At 34.6% G+C, this 26,965-nt stretch overlaps 1 protein-coding gene across 3 annotated transcripts in view; it reads left to right on the forward strand.

Moving 5' to 3' along the window:
• The first annotated feature begins 3,313 nt into the window (after positions 1–3,313).
• LOC138697553 (centrosomal protein of 152 kDa-like) overlaps positions 3,314–26,965 on the forward strand; it is a 52,764-nt gene continuing 29,112 nt past the window's right edge. The window contains exons 1-7 of one of the 3 annotated variants that reach the window (XM_069822888.1): positions 3,314–3,507; positions 5,632–5,771; positions 10,492–10,606; positions 11,361–11,534; positions 14,001–14,195; positions 24,501–24,589; positions 26,192–26,377. In XM_069822888.1, coding sequence (XP_069678989.1) covers positions 3,438–3,507; positions 5,632–5,771; positions 10,492–10,606; positions 11,361–11,534; positions 14,001–14,195; positions 24,501–24,589; positions 26,192–26,377 — 969 coding nt within the window. In that variant the 5' untranslated portion in view covers positions 3,314–3,437. Of the gene's footprint in view, positions 3,562–5,631; positions 5,772–10,491; positions 10,607–11,360; positions 11,535–14,000; positions 14,196–24,500; positions 24,590–26,191; positions 26,378–26,965 lie in introns of all 3 variants that reach the window. The other 2 variants (XM_069822889.1, XM_069822890.1) reach the window with 2 other exon arrangements.

Genomic DNA, 26,965 nt, shown 5'->3' on the forward strand with positions numbered 1-26,965 from the left:
GAGTATTTCTGCCGTTAATTTTTCCACAGTCATTAGACTTCGAACATAGACACATAAGGCTAAATTCATGTAGTTTAACCCAGGAGTTTCCAAACTTTTTTAGCCTACCGTCTGCTTCTAAGAACTGGATGCTGGTTACCACCTCCCAAAGATAAACATAAAAGCATACTGAAGTCAGAGATAACCTGAAATTCATGTTACATTATACTTCGATATTTAAATATTTCAATAACAATTAGAACTCAATTCATTCACTTTTATTAAAACAAATTATAATAACAAATATAATTTTATCATCTGTCAAAAATCACGAATTTGTCCACACTTCTGATCAATGGCAGCCTGCTGAAACATCTCTGCGCAAATATTGTACATCCCTGTTAAAAAAAATACCACAGAGTAACTACTTTTTCTCGTGGGTTCACTTACAATAAAATTATGAATGAAAGACGCTAAAACATAATTAAGTTAGACAGAAGGAAAGATCTGGTGGCCTTTGCTCTGCTAGATTAAATTATTATTATTATTATTATTATTATTATTATTATTATTATTATTATTATTATTATTAAATGTTTATAAACATAAATAATTAAATGTACTATCAAAATTATAATTCATTTATTTTAAAATAAATTCAAGACTCTTTTATTAAATATTTTGTTGCCTATTATTATTAACATAAAATTATATCTGTAATTTCCATAAAATTTACACCTTAGTGCCCTCTTAGATTAACCGCCTCCCTCTAAGGCAAAAACACCCCTTAGGGAGGTGGTGCTGCCCACTGGTTGAAACCCAAACTGCATTATTCTGAAGTATTTTACATTTCTCCTGGGATACTATGAATAAAATAAAATGGCTTTCCTATACCTGGAGTGAATAGGAATTTATTAGATAGGTCTCTCTCCTAGAACTGATGTTGGCAACAGTTTTGGTATATATGTGCAGAGCGAGAGAGAGAGGGGGGCAAAGATATTTGCAACCTTACCCTGTGCTGAAGAAAAGAGGGAACATGCGTGGATTTTATTTTCCACCTAAAGTTTAGTGGGAAAATATGATACAAATATGTCATATACAGGGGGAACAGGAACTCAACCAACAAACTTCCAGAGGTTGTTCAGGGAATTTAGGTCAGTGTTTTGATATAAGAACTCATGGTTTTCAGTGCCTCATTACCAGTGACGAAGTGCAATGACCTCCTGTGATGTTAGTTAAACAACCCACGATGCATTGCTGTACACTTTGTCGTAATCGTGGCGTTCGACATTTAAACAGAATCACTATCCAGCAAAAAGTAAGAGCATTGCTGTACAGTAATTTGTTTAGTGTTATTTCTTTGTTTCTTAATTTTGTCAGTTATTCGTTCATAGTAATGTTAATCAAGAGATTATGACAGACGAATTATTAATTTCTTTATAACGTATCAGATGCCATCTGTCACAGTCTTATGGAGATAATTACAATCTACTACATTAATAAATTACTCAATAATGAGGGTCCGGAGAACATGGGTTCTTTATATCAAAACACTTAGGTAATTATCCCTGAACAATTTCTGGAAATTTGTCAGTAGAGTTTGTATTCACCCTGTATATCTGCAAACTAAAGAAACTTGTCTTTCTTGATAACAATCTAAGTAAAATGCAATGGAAACAAGGTTTGAATGATTGCGCGAAACTTCTGTATTCGAAATGAAGTAATAAAATACAATATGTACAACTTTAACACTGTTGTGTATTTTATTTTATGTTCATGTGATACATAACCCATATACCCAATATTTCCATGACTTGTTTGGAAAAAACAGAGAGCAAGACGGACTGTGTGGAAAAACCAATCACACTTCTGTTTCCATGGTACCAAGAGGGAGTGTCACCAGATTTCGCTCTCTCTCTCTCACACACATGGTGGAAGGTAACCACTGCATGAAAAAAAAACTGATAGATCATGAGGAGATATTTGAAAAATTAAAATACATTTTTTTTCTAACATTCATCATTTTAGACGAAATCGTTACATTTCTATGAAACATTTGGCAACATTACAGCTAATGCAATAACTCTAGAAAAGTAACAGAAAAGTCTGTAGATTAAGATGATGTACCTGGTTTGTCTTAAAAAAAATGAAGATTTGTAACAATGGGTTGCTCATGACTTTCAGTATGACCCTCAAAGAAGATAGAAATCACTTCACTTCAGGCTTTCAAGACTTGGGGGGGGGGGGGTAAGATGGGTTTATAGACTGTCTTATATCCATCAATGAGGCAACATTTTGCATAGATAGAAAGGTAAATCGTCACAATTGCCGAATTTGGGATGCTGAGAATCCACACACATTGAATCATTGAATTGAACATCGTGATTCCCCGAAATTGAACGTCTTTTGTGCCATATCGTATTGTACAATACAGGACCTTTTTTTATGGAGGTTCAGTCAGTGGCATATTTTATATGGGCAAGCTCCAATCTTGGTTAATGTTCCAAATGAATGTTTCTAATGATTACCTATACTAGGAAGATAGAGCACTTCCTCATTATCACTGCGAAGTTTCTGACTATCTCAGTCTCGCACTTCCAAAAGTTGGATAGCACGAATAGAAAACATCGACAATGCTTTCATGAAATGGCCTCCACGATCCCCTGATTTATCTCTGCTATTTTTTCTTATTGGGTTATATAAAGGACAAAGTCTATGTGCTGTCCCTGGTACCGTACCTGCAGGAATTCTGAATGAAGTCAGTGAATACAGCAAATATACAGTGTAATCTCTTTATTGCACTCTCTTCATTGTCATGTTAAAGTAGCGTATAAAATAGGTACCAGAAACAAATATTTGTGATATTATTAGTGGTAATTTTTAGCGTCATGATCTACAAAAGCTGGACTGAAGATGACTCTAATAGGGACACATCAACCCGTGAGATGATTCTACCTCAAAGTCTCAATCGCACAGTGTGATAAATACCACGTCATGCAGTGTAATAAGTGCCCTAAAACAGTGATTGAACCTCTATTTATTTATATTATTTTAATGTACCGAAGTACATATGATATTTCCATGCAGATATTCTGCATCATCATACGATGAAAGAGTAATGGAACGGAGAAAAATTCTCTCCGGTTGAAAACCCGGGTTCAAATCCCGACGCCGGAGAGAATTTTTCTCCGTTTCATTACTCTTTCATCGCTCTATTTATTTGTCTATGGACCGAACTTAGCGACGTAGGTATCTTATAACTAGTGGTAATTTTATGTTGCGTAAAGCTAATTATTGTAAGCAAATGTTGGTCACCCTGGGTAAACCGGGCAAACTGAGTTGTTTGTGTTGTGTTGTATGACGTTTGGTAGTGTAATTGAAGTTGTGTTTTCTATTATTTAAGTAAATTAGAGCATCATTAAAGTAGTTTGTTGGTGTCTTATTTGATAGGCTTTTTTATGAAGACTGGTGAAAAAAAAATTACTTCTGCTTTGCATATTGTGAGGATATTGGGAAAAACATTTCAATGTACGCCTACAGGTGTCTGCAACTTATTCTGTCGAAAAAATATCAGTGTGTGAGGTATGATAGGTATTTGTGTATATATGTAGAGAGTGATGTAATTTAATTTTCGCTTAACCCGATTATGCTTCTGAATTATCTTAATTCGTATACCTCTCTATTGGTTATAGTATGTAATCGAACAACTTACATATTAGGCCTACATTTGGTCGTAATCATTCTTCTTCATACAGTAGTTTGATAAGAAATGGAGTTTAGATACCACTCGTAAAGACGAGTGATTGATTATATCTTTTTATGCCTTAAATGTGCTCTCAGGATTTACTATGGTGAAGTTATAACTTCTAATAATGCTGTAAACAGTTAATATCTTCTCCTTACCTGTATTTCTCTTCCACATTTCGTCTCATCATACTGAGATCTGGAGCTGGATCATTGCATAGGCCTAGTGAAACGTATTATGAAATTGTTTAGTTTTACTTTATCTTTATTCGTTACAAATGAGTATTACATTTAATTTCACTTCGACTTTTGAAGTATCTAGCACAGTAGTTTAAGTTAACCGGTTACATTTTAGGTCCACGTATTGGGCATTTCTTTACTGTAGCGTTACCACGTTAAGGTACAAAGGTATTTACAGTCTTGGAATCATAGGTAACTCGAAAAGAAATGAAATTGAGTGCCGACGCAAATTTCACACACTTAAAATGAGGGTCGAAAGTTAATGTGAAAGTGGGATCCGGTGGAGAGATGCGTGCAGGAGGGATTACTCCTTCCAGGTGGAAGAAGTAGGCGGCAGTGAAGGGTAGCACATACATCTCATTTCCGTGCATTTCCTTATTGATCACAGAGAAAGACCGAGTTTTCGTAAGTCGAATCTGTGACAGGTTAGGTTAGTTTAAGCTTTTGCTATGCCTTGCATATAGGTACCCCCAATTGTTTAAGAATGTCTCCTTTCTTCCAAGACATACCATAAGCCTAAACTAACCTAATCTGTATATTATTTTAATGTACCGAAGTATACATATGATATTTCCATGCAGATATTCTGCGTCATCATACAATGAAAGAGTAATGGAATGGAGAAAAATTCTCTCCGGCGCCGGGATTTGAACCCGGGTTTTCAGCTCTACGTGCTGATGCTTTATCCACTAAGCCACACTGGATACCACCCCGGCATCAGACAGAATTGTCTCTGATTAAGTTCCAACTCTTGGGTTCCCTCTATTGGCCACCCTCTGCACTACGTCATAGATGTCTATGAACGTAGGACCGAAGTCCACACATGTGCTGAGGTGCACTTGTTATGAGTGACTAGTTGGCCGGGATCCGACGGAATAAGCGCCATCTTAAATCACGAAGTGATTTACGCATATCATATATATTATTTTAATGTACTGAAGTACATATGATACTTCCATGCAGATATTCTGCGTCATCATACGATGAAAGAGTGATGGAACAGAGAAAAATTCTGTCTGGCGCCGGGATTTGAACCCGGGTTTTCAGCTCTACGTGCTGATGCTTTATCATAGACATCTATGACGTAGTGCAGAGGGCGGCCACTAGAGTGAACCCAAGAGTTAGAACTTAATCAGAGACGATTCTGTCCGACGCCGGGGTGGGTATCTGTTGTGGCTTAGTGGATAAAGCATCAGCACATAGAGCTGAAAACCCGGGTTCAAATCCCAGCGCCGGAGAGAATTTTTCTCTGTTCCATTACTCTTTCATCGTATAACCTAATCTAACCTGTCACTGAGTCGACCTTACGAAAACTCGCCTTGTCTTTGTGAATGAGTAAGGAAACACATGGAAATGAGATGCATGTGCTTCCCCTCCCTGCTGGTTACCCCTTTCACCTCGCTCGAGCAATCCCGCCTGCCCACACCTCTTTGCCGGCCAGCACTTTCACAGCAACTTTCGACCCTTATTTTCAGTGTGAAATTGATGTCGACACAAAATGTTTTTTGTATACAATACATATGACTCAACTACAACATAACGATGTGAATTTTGTACCTTAACGTGGTAACGCTATAGGAAAGAATTGGTAAAGTTTACCCAGTTCGTTGATTATTTTTGGCTATGAAAATATAAACATAATAGGTTTATTTGTTCTTGGTATTTCAGTATATGTAAAATTTGACCTCACCATGGAAGGTACTGGAATAAGTCTTTTTCATAGTTCCGGAGATTTGGAACTGGATACAAATGTCCAACACCATGAAGAGGAGGAAGAAGAAGAAGATCGAAAACGCAGGAATGAAGAGGTATGATCAGTGATTAGTTGGAAAAATATTTTAAGTGGAACTCACTTTACAGCCTGTTTCATATACCCCTCATATGTAACTTCTTTCACTGGCCGTCATTTTCTACATGCTGTTTCATCTGGCATCTCGCAACCACGATTATATACAGGGTGTTTCAGAAATAGTTTGACAAACCTTGGGGGCATGTTCCTTACAACAAAACAAGAAAAAAAGTTCTTATAAACATATGTCCGAAAATTTTTACGTTTTTAGTTATTAATGAAAGAACATAATGAAGCATCTGTTAGATATTTTCAGCTTGGTAGCAAGTGTTGCAACTTTAATCAATTCAGAAACTCGTAACAATGAAAGTTTATGTTCAACGCGTTTCGAGGTACAATCCAACAACTTAACTTAAGTTTGTAACTGGTAATAATTCATTTTGTTAGATAGTCGATACAAATCTGCTGATGCACCCATTGTATCCTAGAAGGCTATGTGTTGCCAAGGAGACTTGTTTACTACAGTCATTTGTCATTTGAACGTTTGTTATGAGTTTCTGAATTGATTAAAGTTGCAATACTTGCTGCCAAGCTGACAATATCGAACAGATGTTTCATTATGTTCTTTCATTAATAACTAAAAAACTAAGGATTTTCGGACATACGTTTATATGAACTTTTTTTCTTGTTTTGGTGTGAGGAACATGCCCCCAAGGTTTGTCAAAGTATTTCTGAAATACCCTGTATAAGGGTGTGGATTGGAGGGCCAACACTGCTAATGAAAATCAACCCACTTGCTGAACTTGCACAAACTAGGAGAGAATTTCTCTTCTTTGATAACACTTCATTCATTGTGCTGAATGATCTTCTGTATTCTGATTGTATTGTATTGTATTGTATTTATTAACATTCCATGGTATTCATACATGCTTACAGCTAGAATATGGAACAAGTCAAAAAACTTAATACTATTATAAAATCTTATTTTTATAGTCACAGTCTAGATGAAATATATACAGATGAGATTTACAATATAGTCTACTAGTACAACACATAGTTTTAGTATCAATTTCACGAAGTGTTATTGAATGTCATGAATTCACCTACAGAATAGAAGGCGTGAGAAATTAGGTACTTCTTTAATTTGGCCCCAAATAATTTTATGTTTTGGGTTTCATTTTTTATATCGATAGGGAGGCTATTAAAATTTTTACTGCCATATAACGCACTCCTTTTTGATAGCACGATAGACTTGGCGATGGAGTATGAAAGTCATTTTTTGACGTGTATTTATGCTATGAACTGTTGAATTAGTTACAAAGTTTTCACGATTACATATGAGAAAGACTATTAATGAAAAGATATACTGACAAGCCATGGGCATTATTTGTAGTTTTTTGAAAATAGTCCTACACTATTCCCTAGATTTGGCACCTACTATTATTCTAATTACTCTTTTTTGTAATAGAAATATATTGTTACTATCTGTGGAATTTCCCCAGAATATTATTCCAAAACTCATTACCGAGTGGAAGTATGCAAAGTATATTGTTTTTAAGGTATTGATATTTACTATCTTTTGCATAGATCTAATAGCAAAACAAGCTGAATTTATGTATGATTTGAGGCTTTCTCGGCGTTGGTTCGCTAATATGTTTTCGCGGGATATCAGCCGAGTTAAGATTTTGGAATGCTCCAAGCTTTCGACTGCTATCTCTGCAGCCATCTTCAGATATCTTCTGCTATCTCTGCAGCCGGCCTTAGACCAACTCAGGCCCTCTTACAATCAAGGTCACGAAGATCACGGACCGAGGACGGCAACCGATTCCAACCGGCGGAACAAGGCTCGCCGCCCGCCAAACTTCACGCAGTAATCCCGGGAGGGGCGGAGCTTACGAGCGATGACAATTCCCGGCCCCGGATTGGCCGATCCGCCAACCAATCCCGTTTCACCTGAGACAGCCACATCTATATAACCTTTCGACTTTCTGTTCGGACATCACTTCCCTGAAGATGGCTGCAGAGATAGCAGTCGAAAGCTTGGAGCATTCCAAAATCTTAACTCGGCTGATATCCCGCGAAAACATATTAGCGAAGCTGAATTTAGTTTGGGGGTAATTTCTTTAATATGATTTTTCCAATTTAACACATTATCGATTTTTAAGCCAAGAAATTTGGTTGTTGTTGTTTCTAATAGGGATCTGTTGTTAATTATTGCGCTAGAAATTTTGCGACGTTGAATTTGGACAGGATTTAAATTGAATTATGTTTGTTTTGTTACAATTTAATACTAATTTATTGACTGAGAACCAGTCACATATTTTGAAGAGAATTTCCTCTGTTGAAGATTGGAATGTGTTGGAGTTATTGGCTGTAATTACTATACTTGTGTCATCTGCAAATAATATGGGATGACCTACATCTTTTATAAGGGGGGCAAGATGTTGAAATTGACAGTGTCGATTGTTTGTTTTACAATTTTCGGTTCATGTGTTTCAATTTCACAGTCAGTAAACTCACGGAAAGCAGTTATGAAGAGTTGCTTTTCTAATAAACAAAAAACATAAGAATCTGCACACACTTTTATCACTACCAGTGATATCAGTCTCAGGAGGGCAGTTTTTTGTGTTAACCAAATTCAGATCATTTACAAGTAAATTAATTTGTTCATCACTTAACAAAAAGAAAATTTCAGTTGGTGACACTGGAAATTGACTAAGTTGGTGGCGTTTCTTGAGACTAACTTCATCTTTATACAGCAGAGTGCCTGCTACCATAGCGCTGGACTGCATACAGAAAAGAAAATGGACTGCTGACGTAGTGATCCATTATGTCTCCCTCCATTGCTTGCTTTATGTTTCCAAAGATCATGTTCCTTGAAGGAAGTACTTTTGAGCGAATTTGTATGTGTTATAAATTACAGTAGGAACAAGAAAATTAGCTATGGACAGTAATATCTAGGGAGCGGATTTTTATGTGCCAAAAAATTTAAATATATTTATTTTTTATGTGCTAAAAAGTATGAAAATATTTACTAAAAATAAAAATATATTTCTTTTAAATATGACAAAAAGCTAAGCGGGATGAAGTTACAGGAGAATGGAGAAAGTTACACAACACAGAACTGTACGCATTGTATTCTTCACCTGACATAATTAGGAGCATTAAATCCAGACGTTTGAGATGGGCAGGGCATGTAGCACGTATGGGCGAATCCAGAAATGCATATAGAGTGTTAGTTGGGAGACCGGAGGGAAAAAGACCTTTAGGGAGGCCGAGACGTAGATGGGAGGATAATATTAAAATGGATTTGAGGGAGGTGGGGTATGATGATAGAGACTGGATTAATCTTGCACAGGATAGGGACCGCTGGCGGGCTTATGTGAGGGCGGCAATGAACCTTCGGGTTCCTTAAAAGCCATTTGTAAGTAAGTAAGTAATACCTTACTTAGCTTGAAAAAAAAAATGACTAGATACTCACCAACCACACTTGTGTTGCTAGTAGTTGGCCGAGAATTGCAGTGAACAACAAAGGTCATCTCCAAATTCTCCATCACAAATGCAAGCCGATTATCTCTAAGCAACGACTTATACTGTGAAAACGATCTTTCCATATCAGATGATGTCAGATGTGCATATTTAACACCATCAATTTTCACCTACAGGCACACCCTCCAATACTTGATCAACTTTACACATTTTTTTATATCCACTGTTTTTCCCAAACACATTCTGGAATTTGTCCCTTAGTACTTGTACTTCTGAACCTGGTAGCGAGTCTAGTTTAATTTTCACAGCACGCACCTCCTTGTTTCAGACAACAGGTTTTTGGATGTTTCGAGTTTTTTTATGGTGTCACACAAAAAGCTTAGATTTCCTAATAGGAAAGCCAAATCGTTTTTTAAACAACCATCTTTCAGTATATCTTGAAGGATATCAGTTGACGAAGCCTGATAGCAGGGAATCACAACAAGACATATTGCCTTACTTGATAGACATGAGTGAGAGGCGAGAGATTTGTTTAAATTAAATAATGTTCATACCCGTGCTCTTATCTTTTGTGTTTCACAAAGCGTGGAATGAAATCATCTTCAGCAACAATAAACATTCCTAATTATGTGTTGCAAGATCTCTCCTCCTTGTCCACGTTAATTTATTCTCTAATAATAACACTGATATGCTGCCTAGCAGTTCTCAGAACTTGAGGCGATACTATTACGAAAATGGATCACGGATACACCACACAGCGCTTAGAAACACGAAGCAACCAAGAATTCTTAAAAAGTTAACGTACTTCCGAGTGACATAATTGATTTAGTTTTAAAATATTTAAAAGTTCTTGTAAAAAATTATTTAAGGAAAAAAAACTCAAAGATTTATGTGTTTATAATAGATTTCTTGAAAATATGTATTTACATAATTTTTTTGTGAAAATATGTGTTTTTATGTGAAATAAAATTCGGGTTTTAAACTTGAAACTTCATATTCGGAATTTTTAACTTTGTTAATTGTGTTTTATAACACGCAAAAATAATATTTAATTACATAGGAATCCGCTCCTTAGTAATATCATTCACAACATGTTAATGGAACTAAATTGTTATGAAGAGCAGGAAACAGTTAATGAGAAAGCATGTCACCTTTGTAACATTATTATAATTTTTTTTAGATATTTTATGTGTATTAGAAATTTGACTTCCAGGAAATCTAATACAAATAGCCACTTAACTTCATTTCAGCTCCATAATCTTCTCAGAAGTGAATTCGATGATCTGCTGGGTGATGACACTGGTGATGATGACGATATAAGTACTTTTAACAGCAGTTCCCATTCACCAATACCTGTAATTCAAGGTGGGTTTAGGTTATTCTACTTTCCCTTTGCTTACTGATGGGTGTGACTTTTGTTTACAGTACTAATCACAAATTTACATCAGCTGATTTAAATATTTGGTGTAGAAGTGGTAGTGAAAGTGGTGGTGAAGATCTTGAGCATTAGAAATGTAATCATCTCACGATGTTGGATGACGTATATACGTCCGTTGATGTGACATATTAATGAATTTAAATGCTTTATAGTCACAATCATGCCATTGTATGAAAGAAAAATTTCACAACCTCGAGCGGGATTCGAACCTGCGACTTCCTGTACTCCGTTCAGGCACTCTACCAACTGAGCTATCGAGTTCGTCTCATGCTAAAGGCTCGGAATCATCCTTTCATACTGGCGACTCTGTTATAGAGTACTGTCCATAGCGTCTGATCTAATCAGCATTGCTTATGGGTGGGAAAAAACATTGGAAGTCGCAGGTTCGAATCCTGCTCGAGGTTGTGAAATTTTTCTTTCATACAATGGCATGATTGTGACTATAAAGCATTTAAATTCATCTTGGGCATGTTAGAAAATGGCTCAATAATAATAATTGTATACAAATCAGTCTTTTGTTATTTCTTATATATTTGGAATGCAGTTTGGGGGTACGAAGGTAAAAGAAATGTATTTTGGGGATATGCTAGGAAAAAGGATTGAATATCACTGATGTAGAATGTTGCAAATAATTACATGATGGCACACAGTATATTCGCATACTCTTTTTTAATGTTTCAGAAAATGAAAGAAAAGCTGCTAGTAAAATGGGATCCCATGATACATCAAATGATTCACAGAAGCAGTATTCGAACTTGGATGGTGCTGGAGACAATCCTGAAGTTTCAGCTCACTATACACACTGTTTTAAAATTAGTCCCTTTGGCGATAAAAATGAACAGTATCGCAATGCAGGTATCAGTATGCTTAGGGAGATTTATGTGCCACACTTACTAAATACTTGTTTGTGTAGTGATTATAGATTTTGTAAAAGAAAAGCGGAACACTTCAATTAAATCTACAATATGTCAAAATATCGTTAGTCATTTCTCTGTATTTGTGCTGGACGTTATCTTGCAACCTTTACGCATTTGTACGCATTATTATAGAAAGAACTGCAAAAGAAAGCAATCATTGGGCCTCTTGGGAGGAAGGGAGAGAGGAGAGAGGGAGGAGGTAGGTTGGGAGGGATGGGAATAGGGTGCGAGGGAGAAGGGAAGGAGAGAGGGGAGAGCGAGCGAGTGGGAAGGGAGGGAGGGGAGGAAAGAGAGGGGAGAGGGAGATAAAGAGGGGTAGGGAGGGTATAATGTGGGAGGGAGGGGAGGAAAGAGAGGGGTTTGAGGAGGAGGGATAGAGAGACGGGCTGGGAGATAGCGGGGACTTTTTCTGAGGTCCCAGCAAAATTGCTACACTTTCCATGCTAATTTAGTTGAAGTATATGGTTTTGGTTTATTCGTTTTTTACACTTTCATAGTCGTATTTTAAACCCTGGAAGATATGAAACGTCATTTATAAGTTTTAAATCAATTTTGCTTGAAATTAGGTTTGCCGTGAAAGTCTGAGACTGCTAAAACACAGTAGTATTCTTTGTTAAGATGCGACCCACTTTTTAATTTGTAGGAATTCGAGCTGCCTATGCTTGCCCCCAACAATCTTGCTTGCTTTAATGATGTTTTTACTGCTTTAGAAACAGCGAAACATTTTGTAACACATCAGGATGTTACTGAACAAATCATGGGATAGTTATCATAATCATTTGAGGCCATGGGTTTATTTTGTAGGGGCAAGCAGTCCAAAATAACTGACTTTTGTGAAATAATTACATATTATTAAAAGAAGACATGGTAAGAACAAAGTAAGTCAATTTCATAACAATTTCTGGATTGGAGTTTGAAATATACCAGCCAGGTTTGGCTGTAAGCACCTAAGATTTCCTACAAACAATCATAAATTCTTCAAGAATACCTGTTATGAATTTTAGTACCGTATTATAGACTCAAACGTAGCTTAACTTTGAAATTATAAATTTCTCTTGTGAAAATTTTATTAAATTGACTTGACTTGTTGTTCCCAAAGTCTTTAGAAACTGTTTCAGATGTTATTAAATGTCATTTCAATTTCAAATTCAAATTTATTTACAATTTACATTTGAATTGAATACATATGAATAGATACCCGAAATGAGCATAATGCTCATGCTCGGGTACAGTCCAGCAGTCTACATAAATTTTACAGGGTTCAAATAATAATGCTGATGATATAAATAATAATAATAATAATAATAATAATAATAATAATAATAATAATAATAATAATAATAATAATAGAATAATTGTGACAAATGATACAGAGATTGTAATACAAAATAATTCATTAATAGTAATAACAATAATAATAATAATAATAATAATAATAATAATAATAATAATAAAGGTAAAGGTAAAGGTAAAGGTATCCCCGTAACATGCCATGAAGGCACTTGGGGGGCATGGAGGTAGAGCCCCATGCTTTCCATGACCTCGGCACTAGAATGAGGTGGTGTGGTCGGCACCACGCTCTTACCGCCTTTTACCCCCGGGAAAGACCTGATACTCAATTTTATAGGAGGCTGAGTGAACCTCGGGGCCGTTCTGAAAGTTCGGCAACGAGAAAAAATCCTGTCACCACCTGGGATCGAACCCCGGACCTTCCAGTCCGTAGCCAGCTGCTCTACCAACTGAGCTACCCGGCCGCCAATAATAATAATAATAATAATAATAATAATAATAATAATAATAGTGATAAAACAAAAATTTTACAATAATAAAATAAATACTAAGACGGATAAAATAAAATATAAAACCACTAGCGAGAGTTAACACAACTTAAATAAGCATATAATAACCGGAAAAAATGCCAAACTCGAAAATAACAGAAAAGTTCGTTGTATCGCAGACGACAGCGAGGTTACAAGTTTTTCTCGCTTATGCAGTTTCTTCTTCAGAGCCTCCTAAAAATGTATAAATGAAGTTTTACTGTTTCAGTAAGGTATTTTTATTACTAGTGCTTTAATTTGAGTATAGATACTTTGTGCCATTCATTGGATTTCCTTAAATCCCCTGCCAATTTTTTTAAGTAAATAGGCGAGTTTATTATTGTGGCCTAATTATCAAAAACATCTCTTTTTGTAAATAATATGAACTATAACCCAGGGAAAGCTGTTACATTTTTCAGTACAGTGTCATTATTTGAATGAGTTATTTATTTTTTTAATATATCCTTAATGTAGCCAGCGTAAACAATACCTATCAGGCTTTATTTCAGTATAGTACTTTTGTACTTGCAGTAAGTGTTTTAATGATAACATGTCTCAGCGTATGTGGTGGGAATAATTTCTTGCAGAATATGGGAGCATGGAGCAATTACAAGTATTGTATGACATGCGTGTGAGAGAGGTGCATCATCTTGCTGAACAACTTGAGCAAGAAAAACAGAAATCAACAAGGGAAAAAGATCAGTTGTATAGGAAGTTTGCTCTTTCAGAGGCTGAAAAAGAAAGAGCCAAACAGCAACATACACAGGTCACCAAACTTCTTAGTAAGTTGTAATCTTATTCCGTTTTTGTAAAAATTAGGAATTTGATACCGTAGTTATTTAGAATCAGTGAGGGAAGTGAGACGGTATGCGACGGTATGGAATACCGCCACTGGTTTCTATGGCCAGAAAACATACTGTTAGTGAAAAATGACATACTGTCACTGAAAAAATGTGACGGTAAAAATTTGTTTATACATTTCTTCACAGCAAAGAGTACTATCTCTCTGCTTCGTAAATCTAAATCATAGCCTTGTGGAAATGTATTCATTGTGTATTTTGACATGCTTACTTGATAAGCTCAACCCCTGGAATGCTTACAAAGGTAGTATTTCAGGTATAGAAGGCTGTGGTCTGTAGCTTGTGGTGGCCATTGTTATCAATTTAGTGACTATGTCATTTTTTTTGTTGCACTTTTTATTACTAATTAAGTAAGGCACTTTGAAGCTTTAACATTATTTTGTGTGAGATCGTGCGTATTGGCTTGGTTTCCGCACAAAACCAATCCGTGGAAAGTCTAAAATTCCACATTCAGTATTCCCAACCTAACACATATAACAATTTCCCTCTTCTTACCGCTTAAGTGACATGTTGATTTTACTGCTTTAGGCTTTTAACATATTATTTTTAGAGACGTTCAATATAGTAATAATTATAAATTGGAAACTTACCACTGCAATTTCACCTAAATTGCACTGTTAATTATTGTTTTTAAATATTTGCAAAAATTAAGTAAACTCTACAACTCCACTAAAGTTACTGCATTCGTGATGCAAGTAACATTAAGGAAGCTGTGAAAAAATCAACAAGATTCCAGACTCATCATAGACTGGGGGGAAAAAAAAGACAGATGTATATCACGGCCTGCTGGAGTATAGTAAACACAGAAAACATTTTAAAGCAACAGTGTTGAAGATAGATGTTTTTGTTTTGCCATCATTGAACAGAAACCAAGATGGAGATTTCATTGCAACTAATTAGAAATTCCTCTTTCAGGTATGTAATAAACGATCTTCGCACAAAATAATGTACGATACACGAGCGGTATGTTTTCTTTCAATTCTCGGAAATTAAAAAAGCTCAACTACGTTTTGCTTTTTCAAACTTTTCCTCGAACATGAAAACTTCAACATACCGCTCTTGTAACGCATATTACTATAAAATGATAAGTCTTAATGGACATTGTAAATTTATTAGTAAATAGCTGAAATAAATTGAAATTATTTTATTAAGAAATTTAATATGTTGTGTAAGCTTCAAATATTCGTGTTACTGATTGCACGAAACAATTTATTGTATACATAATTTATGTCTATGTTGTAAGGGAGGGGGTATGCCTTTTTTAAATCGAGGTATGCCAGAGGAAAATCCTGGGGTAGCATACCACCTCTGGTTTTTTTCCCCACTTTCCTCACTGTTTAGAATTAGCAAGTACTTGATAATTGAGCGAATTTTCATAATCCTTTTAGTAACCATTCAAACTAACCAAATTATAATCTTTTCACTGTAAGAAAAATCCTAATATAAACAATAGCACGTGACTGAAGTGAGGCTTCATTGGCCGCTGTTTGGCGCCATAGATTCTCAGTACGTGTTCCCGCCTACTGTTGTACATTCTGTTTCATGTTAAAAATTTCCCGTTACTCGTCAAGTAGGCCTAACCTCACTACTATGTATTCATTTGCTTAGGAAGCATTTATTTTATAATTACTGTAATTAAATTATTTTTAAGTCTTATGTCTTCATAATGGACAGTTGAGGATACGGAAGCCATACTTCAGTACCACGTGCTTACGTGAACAACTACGAGCTCAAGTGACGCCAGCTTGTTACAAGAACAGACTACCTCGGTATTACTGTTGGTATTCATCCGCGTTCATAGTACATAACAAAATATAAAAGTAGCTTTTCTTTTACATAGCGTTTTACATATGAGTGTAGTTATATGTTTCATCGTATTTAACAACTAGAATTCAATGTTTTATTTTCAAATACAAGAGTGTGGTTTCCAAATACGAACTATATTTTCCTGTGTCATGTAAGTGTTTCGACTGGGAGCCAATAATGGGTATGACAGCAACGTGCTTATGTTTACATTAGGATTTTTCTTACAGCGAAAACAGTATAGAAGTGACTGGGAACTAGAGGTTGCCATAGTAGAATTGTCAACTACTACGGTTTTGCCATAATTATTACAGGTTCCCCCCCACTATTACGGCATTACAGTCAAAGGGGAAAAAAAAGTAAAATTATCACGGCTATATATATGAACTGGCTGAAGAGGAACATATTATTACATTAATTCACAGAGATAACTTGGACTCTCACTCTGAGAGAGGAACATAGGTTAAGGGTGTTTGAGAATAAGGTGCTTAGGAAAATATTTGGGGCTAAGCGGGATGAAGTTACAGGAGAATGGAGAAAGTTACACAACACAGAACTGCACGCATTGTATTCTTCACCTGACATAATTAGGAACTTGAAATCCAGACGTTTGAGATGGGCAGGGCATGTAGCACGTATGGGCGAATCCAGAAATGCATATAGAGTGTTAGTTGGGAGACCGGAGGGAAAAAGACCTTTAGGGAGGCCGAGACGTAGATGGGAGGATAATATTAAAATGGATTTGAGGGAGGTGGGGTATGATGATAGAGACTGGCTTAATCTTGCACAGGATAGGGACCGATGGCGGGCTTATGTGAGGGCGGCAATGAACCTTCGGGTTCCTTAAAAGCCATTTGTAAGTAAGTAATTCACAGAGATAATAGATGAAGTAATTGCGAACAAGTTTTGTCATATAAGATTTTTAGTACATCCAATAGTTTTGAGAATATGAAATGCAACATTACAAAGAGTAGCTGTGCTCTTTGACATCATTGCTCCTCATTTGGGGTGAGTGTCACTCCAATCATCCACTCCGCAAGACTTGGGAGAGAAGAATGTAAACAAAAACCCATTATACACATTTCGATCAAATTACTATACAGACGTGGACAAATTATTAGACTAAAACGTTTTTCTTGGAAACATAATGTAATTCGTCATATCACCTATCAGTATAATTCACAGAGTCTCTATTGTTATAAATGTGATTGTTTACATCTTCTGGTATATTTTTCCAATGGTTAAGTATATTTTATCTGGCTGTGTTGGTACTACTGGTGTTTTAATTATATAATGCAGAAGATTTCAACAGTCTGTTCTCCCATGGCCTGCAAGAAGACCGGACATGAACAAAATTGAAAATCTATTATATATACTGTAGACGAAAGTGAACAAAAAGAGGCTTACAACAAAACATGGACTCATTTAAGTACCGTCCGATATTTGGCTAAATGATGCTGATATTAAAAGAAAGTGTCAAATTTTGGTTTCCAGTATCCCTGACAAAATCAACGTGTTAATAAAGAATAAGGGAATTTTCACAAAATATTAGTAACCTCAAGACACTATTTTCTGTTCATTATTTCTATGCAAAATACATTTTTGTTCATTATTTCTGCCGATAAATACAGCTTTGTTGCACATATAATTAATTTTGTCTAATAATTTGTCCACGTCTGTAGATGAAAAACATAAAGTATTCAATGAATTAATGACGCAAATTATTCGGTTTTTAACATTCCTTATTATGCTATAACCTCTGTAACTCTAAATTTAATACCATAAAACTTATTTAACGTTCACAGTAACTTTTGATTTCTTTGTTTTTTTATGTAATTACAAAATAGTAAAGAATGTATTTACTTACTTACTTACTGGCTTTTAAGGAACCCGGAGGTTCATTGCTGCCCTCACATAAGCCCGCCATTGGTCCCTATCCTGAGCAAGATTAATCCAGTCTCTACCATCATATCCCACCTCCCTCAAATCCATTTTAATATTATCTTACCACCTACGTCTCGGCCTCCCCAAAGGTCTTTTTCCCTCCGGCCTCCCAACTAACACTCTATATGCATTTCTGGATTCGCCCATACGTGCTACAATGCCCTGGCCATCTCAAACGTCTGGATTTTATGTTCCTGAATGTGTTGTTGTTTTCTAATGCCAGGCTTTTGACAATAAAGTCATTTGACCTCTTGCACTCCAATTTTTTCAAAGATATTATCATGGCCAGCCACTGAAGCACAGATTTTGAGGTGTTCCGAATCCATTTCTTGGTTTGAGTTGCACAATGGGCAATTAGGGGACTGATATATTCCAATTCTATGCAGGTGTTTGGCCAAACAATCATGGCCAGTTGCCAATCTTAATGCAGCTACAGACGATTTTCGTGGTAAATCGGGAATTAACTGTGGATTTTGATGCAGAGAGTTCCATTTTTTCCCTTGGGATTGTGTTATCAAATTATGTTTGGTGAAGTCTAAGTATGTATGTATGTAAGCCGTATCTTCGCAGGAGGGTGCGGAGTGTGAATGTGCGGCTTGAGCGGGCTCTGATGAGACCTGGGGCATCACACATTGGTTTGATAGATGTAAGCCCTATAAGAAGGTATGAATATACGTCACATGGCCTGCATCTGAATGGTAGAGGCAAGGAGCACCTTTCGGTTCTTATTGCTAATAGCATCAGAGGCAGCCATGTTAAAAAGCAGAGTTGTAATATTCCTGTGTTAGTTAATGCTAGGGCTTCTCCTTTTTTAGGTTAAACCTCCCACCAGTAAGGTGTTTGAAACAAGTTCAACTAAATTGTAAATGCTCTGATGTTTCTAGTAATGAACACAGTAACTTCACTATTTTTCATCAAAATATTAGGGGATTAAAACAAAAAACTGATGAATTGATCACTTCTTTAGCAACTCAAAAGCATAAACCTCAGATATTATGTATAACTGAACATCATATGAAGCAACAGGAAATACTACAACTGTCTTTACATGGATATGTATTAGGTTCTCATTTCTGTAGACATGTCTTCCAAAAAGGGGGTGCCTGTATTTTTATCAGAGAGGATCTATTATTTAGTAAAATTGATATATCTGATTTTTGCCTTGAACAAGATATTGAAATCTGTGGAATACAAATTGGTTATGAGATATCAAATTTAATTATCTTATGTGTTTATAGGGCGCCAATGGGAGATTATAAGAAATTTACAACTAACTTAGATTCATTATTGAAAAGACTTTATAAACCACATACCGAATTTGTAATCTGTGGTGACATAAACATAGATTATCTATCAGAAAGCTCACGTAAAAGAAAATTAAACTCGCTTCTTGAAACTTATAATCTTAGTCACACAGTAAGTTTTCCAACCAGAACACAAGCTGGAAGTAGTACTGCCATTGATAATATATTTATAGATAAAAGTAGATTGAATTCCTATTCAACAGGACCATTAGTCAATGGCCTGTCTGATCACGATGCACAAATTCTAAGTGTTTTCAATATGAGAGAAAAATTCCAAAGTGTTAATCTAAAAATAAAAAAAAGGATTATAAATGCTGAATCTCTTCATCATTTAAATACATGTCTACAAAATGAATCTTGGGAAAATGTATATAGTACCGATACCATTGATATTAATACTAAATTTAATGCATTTTTCACTACATTTACGAATTATTTCAATGAATGTTTTCCAGTCAAGGTGGTGAAAAAATGTAAAAGTAAAAACATGTGGATAACTCAAGGAATTAAAATATCATGTGCTAGAAAAAGGAATCTATATTTAATGAGTAGGAATAGTGATGATCCTCATGTTCTTAATTACTACAAGAATTACTGTAAAACTTTGACAAAAGTTATAAAAGATGCAAAGAAAATGTATCTGAATGAAAAAATACAAAATTCAGATAATAAGATTAAAACTATTTGGGATATTATTAAAAATGAAACTAATCGATATTCAAAGAGTGAAAATATTACTTGCATTAAAATCAATGATAGTAAAATAGATAACCCAAAATCAATTGCAAATCATTTTAATGACTTCTATATAAATATTATTCAGAACTTAAACATTCAAGATTGTCCAGAAGATGCTGCACTTGGTTACCTAACTGATGCATTTAACACTGAGTTTTTAGGTCTCAAATTTATTCCCACTACCGCAGCAGAAATCATGCATGTGATAAAACAACTAAAAACAAAATATTCCTCTGGATATGATGAAATTCCAAGTAAAGTTCTGAAAGCTTGTTCTGAAATATTATCCCATCCGTTAAGCTATCTATGCAATTTGTCAATGCAATGTGGTATTTTTCCAGAAAGACTCAAATATTCAATAGTAAAACCAATATACAAAAAGGGAGATAAATGTACTATTGCTAATTACAGACCCATATCATTATTAACAACATTTTCAAAAGTGTTTGAGAAAGTTATGTATAATAGATTATATCATTACCTGGAGTCCAACAATATATTAGTTTTAGAACAGTTTGGATTTAGAAAACAAAAATCGACAGAGAATGCTGCTTTTAGTTTGGTGGATGAAATACTAAATTCATTAAATTCGAAACTACATGTAGGTGGGATTTTTTGTGACTTGGCTAAAGCATTTGATTGTGTAGACCATAGTATATTAGTAAAAAAATTGAAGTTTTATGGTATTAAAGATGAGATGTTGGGTTGGTTTACATCGTACTTATCAAATAGAAAACAAAAAGTAGAAATAAATGTACCAAATAGTCATAAAGTTACTTATTCAGAATTTAGAAATATTAAACATGGTGTTCCGCAGGGGTCAATTTTAGGTCCATTGTTGTTTCTAGTTTATATTAATGATTTAGCCTTGACCATAAACAATTTATCTAAAGTAATTTTATTTGCAGATGATACAAGTGTAATTATTTCAAGCAAAAAATACGATCATTTTATAAACACTTCTAATACAGTGCTGAATCTAATGAATGAATGGTTCCATGTAAATAAACTAGCACTTAATGTTGATAAAACCAGTGCAGTCAAATTTAGTACACACAATAGTGCTCAGGTTTCCTACAGTATTCGATTAAATGGAACTCATCTCAAAGAATCTATAAGCGCAAAGTTTCTTGGTTTAGAATTGGATAATCACTTGAACTGGAAAACGCATATAGAATGTATTACTCGTAAATTGAGCTCTGCCTGTTATTCATTAAGATCCTTATCTACTATTGGTGATATAAACTTACTTAAAATGTCATACTTTGCATATTTTCACTCTGTAATGAAATATGGATTAATATTCTGGGGTAACTCGTCTGAAGCTAAACACGTTTTTGTTTTACAAAAGAAAGCTATAAGAATAATGGCCGGTGTGCATAAAAGGACCTCATGTAAAAATATTTTCCGAAACTTAGAAATCTTGACTTTACCTTGTGAATACATTCTTTCCCTAATGATGCTGTATATTAAGAACCAAGATAAATTCAGTACTAATCAAGACATTCATCATTTTAATACAAGACATAAATCAGATCTTCATCTACCCTCTGTTAGTCTAAGCTGTTTTAAAAAAGGAGTTCGCTATTCATGTATAACAGTCTTCAATGCACTGCCTAATAATCTTAAAGATTTGAAGAACAACGAGAAAAGGTTCAGAACAGAATTAACCAAATTTCTACATACTCATACCTTCTACACAATTGATGAATTGTTTATGCTTGTGAATTGAATTATTCTACTTAAATGACATGTACAATTTTATATAGCTCAACTAAAATATGTTTTTATATTGACTTAATCTGTTTACTATGTATTGTATTTTTTGTTTAGCATAACTGATGAATTGTATGTACTGTATACGTCAACTGATGAATTGTTTAAGCTTATAAATTGAATTAATCTACTTCATATGAATTGTATAGCTTAACGAAAATAAGTTTGTAAATTGAACTAATTTGATTGTATATGTTTGTATAGTTTGGCTGATGAATTGTATATGTTCTTAAAATGATTACTAGTCTGTGTAGCTCTACTGATGAATTGTATATAGACCTACTGTAAATTGAATGGTAATATGTATAGCTCAACTGATGAATTGTTTATGATTATAAATTGAATTAATCTACTTGATATTAATTGCACAAATTTGTATAGCTTAATGAAAGTATGCTACTTTGTATTGTATATATTTGTATAGTTTTGGCCGATGAATTGTATATGCTTTAAATTGAATAGTAATCTATATAGCTCTACTGATAAATTGTTTGTGTTTGTAATTTGAAGTAGTTTGCATGATATGTATTATCAATTTCTGTATATCACAACTGGTTGAATTGTTTATACCTTAAATTTAATTAAATTGTTTTGTATTATAATATAGCTCAACTTATGAATGATCGTTTGCGTTTGTAAATTTAATAATCTGATTGGCTATGTATTGTATACTTTTAGTAGAGCCATCGATGTAGCTCAGTCGGCAGACTCGCTGGGCTGCTGTTCCGGAGCTGCGTTCGGGCTTGGGTTGGATCCCCCTTTGGACTTTGGTTTCTTCCGAGGTTTTCCACAGCCGTGGGACTGAAGCCGGATGGTCTATGGCGAGTCCTTGGCATCAACACCTTTGATTGATTACCCCCTTTGATTTGATTACCTGGTTGGGTTTTTCCGAGGTTTCCCCCACCGAAAAGGCAAATGCCGGGTAATATTTTGGCGAATCCTCGGACCTCATTTCATCTCACTACATCTCGCCAAAATGTAAAAAAAAAAAAATTGTACAACATTGTAAAAATTGTAGAAAATTACTAAATTGTAAAACTATAAAAATTTGTAAAAATTGTAATTGTAATATTGTAAAATGTTGACATGTTCCACATCTTAAAGCTACATTGCTCATGTAAGATCTATGGAATAAAATAAATGAATGAATGAATTTTCACAGAGTAATAGGCTACGTAGATTTATTAACAGGTCTGTAAGTAGCAGTGCTGCCCTTCTTTGCTAAAGCATCGCATTCTCGTTTCCCAGGATTCCACAATGGGATGGTATCCATTGGAATACAATTCTTTTATTGAGTGATATTAATTGAGAGAGCATTTTAGTTATTTCTGCTGTTTGAGATGAAGGTGTGTGTTTAGAGACTATTGATAGAATAGCTGCTTTGGAGTCTGACAATATAACTGCATTTTTAAATTTACTGATGTGGCATAGAAGATTCCTGAGACTTTCACTTATTGCAATGATTTCTCCATCAAAACTTGTTGTTCCATACCCAAGAGATCTATAAAGTGAGAAGAGACAGCACGTAACACCTGCACCGGCACCTTGTTCTCTGGAGATCAAGGATCCGTCAGTGTATAAATGAAGCCAGTGTTGTGGAGGGTACCTAATATTAATTGTCTCTAAAGACAATTGTTTTAGTAATGTTCCTGAATGTATATTCTTATAAAACAAAACTATTTTCATTAAAGATTCCTTTACATTTGATGTAAACTCAAAATAACATTAATAAGAATACACATTCTGTAACTTAATCTCTACTTAAGTTATCTTTGAAAGAAATAAAAAAATAAGTAATTTACAAAAGAAATTATGTTAAGTAATGTATTAAGTGTTACGTATGTACAGTAATTTGATCGAAATACATCTGATGAGACGTTTTTGTTAACTTTCTCCTCTTGCAAGTCATGTGCATTGGATGATTGGAGTTACATTCACCCTCATTGTGGAGCAATGACCTCAAGAAGGACAGCTACTCTTTGCAGCATTGCAACATGCTACATTTCGTATTCTCGAAACTATTGGACATATAAAAAAACTTATTGACAAAACTTGTTTACATTGACTTCATCTGTTACCTTTGTGAATTAATTTAATAGGTTCCTTTCAATCCTGTATATATCTTCAGAAAAGAGGAAAAAAATACGTAATGGAATGTCAAATAGAAGCTTGCAGGAGTTGTTGATATCTTGAATATTTTATTAAAAAATTCTCAAATTTGATTAATGAAGGTGATCATGACAGACTTGAAAAGGAATTTGGATCTTACTAATACGATACTTTTACTGAATATAAACTGGATCTAAGATAGATACAAATATGGCCGAAAGTGCAGATTTCAGAAATGAAAGTGGATGTAAAACATTAAGTCAACTTATGGTTGCAGTACTAAGTGTGTCTTACAGTGACTCTTCTATGGGAAGTCTTCATTGTCGTGAAAAAGTCTCATCTAATACAATATGAACTTCAGCATGAAACAAGTTTCCATTTTCTTAAGTTATGAAGTTAAGAGATGCAAACTCAAAGTGAATGATACAGAGAGAGGAAGAGACGGAGTGTATTATGCTTGTGTCATGAGTGAGTGTTCCTTCAAACTGGGCTATTGCATTGTTAGTCTTGATGTGTATTACTGCTTATATATCACTTTTGTATATTTCAATAGCTTCCAGTAAAGAAAAGGTCTCAGAGCTGGAGAAAGAAGTGGAAACTTTGAAAGGAAATCTGAAAAATATGGAGGAATCAAACATGAAGGTAAGGAATGAAATAAGTTCAAATTTTATCCAGACTGAATTTGTGCTACGATTAAAAAAATATTTGCTTACCTGAGAAAAAGTTGAATAATAACTGCAGTTCTTTTGAGACTTTTTAAAGCTGATATTAATCAAATTAGACGAACAAAAGTGAATGCAGCCATGCTATAGTAAGCTTTTGAAAGGCAAATTGAAACAAGCCATAAGGTTCAGAAAACGTGGATAATTTTCTAATTGTAGTTCTAGAAAACAAAGATCTTTTTACAAAAAAAGCATTGCTAACAGACGAGTCAGTTTAGTTTCTTTGTTGAATTCTGTATAGGAATTTTAGTTCGCATAATTATTATAAAGATGAGCAATTGTGAATATCAATTCACTTTATTTCAATTCAGTTTATTTGGCCATTAGACATACAGTTTTAGGCTTCGTCAGAATACCTTGAAAAAAAACATATAAATACATTTAAAAAAACACTAATAACAGAAACAGTAAAATTTAAGTAATACAATGAAAACATGAAATAATTTGAAACTTTTAAATTGAAGAAAACTAACTAAATTGCAATTAAAACTTATTTATTAAAATACAATTTCATACAAATTTGTGTTAAAAAACTCAGCAACAGAATAAAAGGGGTTATGTAATAACCAATTGTAAAATTTAGTATTGAAACTATTGATTGGTAATTTATAATATTGACTTGGGAGCTTATTATATAATTTCATCCCCATAATTAAAAAGTTTGTATTGCTCTTGTGTAATCTACAATATGGAATATTAATTTGTTCACTATTTCTAATTTCATGATCATGTATATTGGCCACTAATGAGTAATTGTCGATATTTTGTCTAGTGTACAGTACTAGGTCATATATATACAAATTTATGATTGTTAAAATCCGTAATTGTCTGAAAAGTGGCCGACAATGTTCCAGATAGTTTGATTTACATAAAATTCTAATGGCCTTCTTTTGTAAAATCAAGATGCTTCCAATTTTGGTTCCATTTCCCCAGAAAATTAGGGCATATCGAATTATCGACTGAAAGAAAGAAAAGTAGGCATCTCTTAAAAAATTTTGAGAAACGCAAGTAGTTAATTTGTTTAGCAAATATAAAACTCTTGATAGCTTTGTGCATATGTACTCGATGTGCTTATCCCATGTTAAACTGGTGTCTATGAAAAGTCCCAGAAATTTTGTGTAGTTGAGGTTGTTGTCCTTATTTATTAGATAGTTTAGGCTGAAAGTTAAGTTGATGGTTTTTTCTTGATTAAGCAAGAAACCATTAGATTTAAACCATGAAGCCATCTGTGATAGAGTGTCGTTGTTGAGAGCATGTAATTGATTTAGAGCAGAGGAAGAACATAGGAAAGTAGTGTCATCTGCATACATAATTGTTATGCTTTGATGAATTCTGGAAGGTCATTTATTGCTATTAAAAGTAATAGGGGACCAATTATTGACCCTTGAGGAACCCCATAATGTGTAGTGGTAAGACTTGACCAATTTTCACCTATAGCAACTAATTGACTTCTCCCATGAAGATAGGAATTAGAGTTTCTTGATTTTAATGAATTATGTCACTGAAATTTCTTATGTTTCAGATTGCAAATGAATTGGATGCTGTGACTACGTCAGCAAAAGATTTGGAGCAAAAAGTTTGCTTTCTGGAACGTAATAAATTTTCTAACGCAGACACCCTTCTTCGTGGATTACAAGAGCGACATGACAAGGAAATACAGAACATGAGAAATCAGATGGAATCTGTTCAAGCGCAACTTCGTGCCAAGGTATGCTACAGAAATGCAGCTAGTGTCTTGCCTTTACTCTACAGCCTGACTGGAATTCGGTGCCTGTTTTACTCCTTGATGTTTTTTAGTAAATAGTGTGAAGTGTTACTAAATGTAGAATGAACCACGAAATTATAATGACATATATATGAAGCTTATTTCTGAGATCATTTTCAGTTTCAAAAAAATTGAGATAATATTGGTTAGTTTCAAATAATTAAGCATTTATTTCGAAATTTGGGCAATATGTCACTGTGAACCAAGCTTCTGTAGACTGACCAAGTATTAATTACTTACTTATGACTTTCAAGGAACCCGGAGGTTCATTGCCGCCATCACATAAGCCTGCCATCGGTTTCTATCCTGAGCAAGGTTAATCCAGTCTCTACAATTGTATCCCACCTCCCTCAAATCCATTTTTATATTATCCTCCCATCTACATCTCGGTCTCCCAAAGGTATTTTTTCCTCTGGCTTCCCAACTAACACTCTATATGGCCATACATGGATTGTTGTTGTTGTTGTTGAATAGAGCTGAAGAGAATAAAGCTACAAAAACTTAATTGACCATTTCATGTAATAGTTGTGT

Source organism: Periplaneta americana, chromosome 4, assembly GCF_040183065.1.
Source record: "Periplaneta americana isolate PAMFEO1 chromosome 4, P.americana_PAMFEO1_priV1, whole genome shotgun sequence".
Lineage (NCBI taxonomy): Eukaryota > Metazoa > Arthropoda > Insecta > Blattodea > Blattidae > Periplaneta > Periplaneta americana.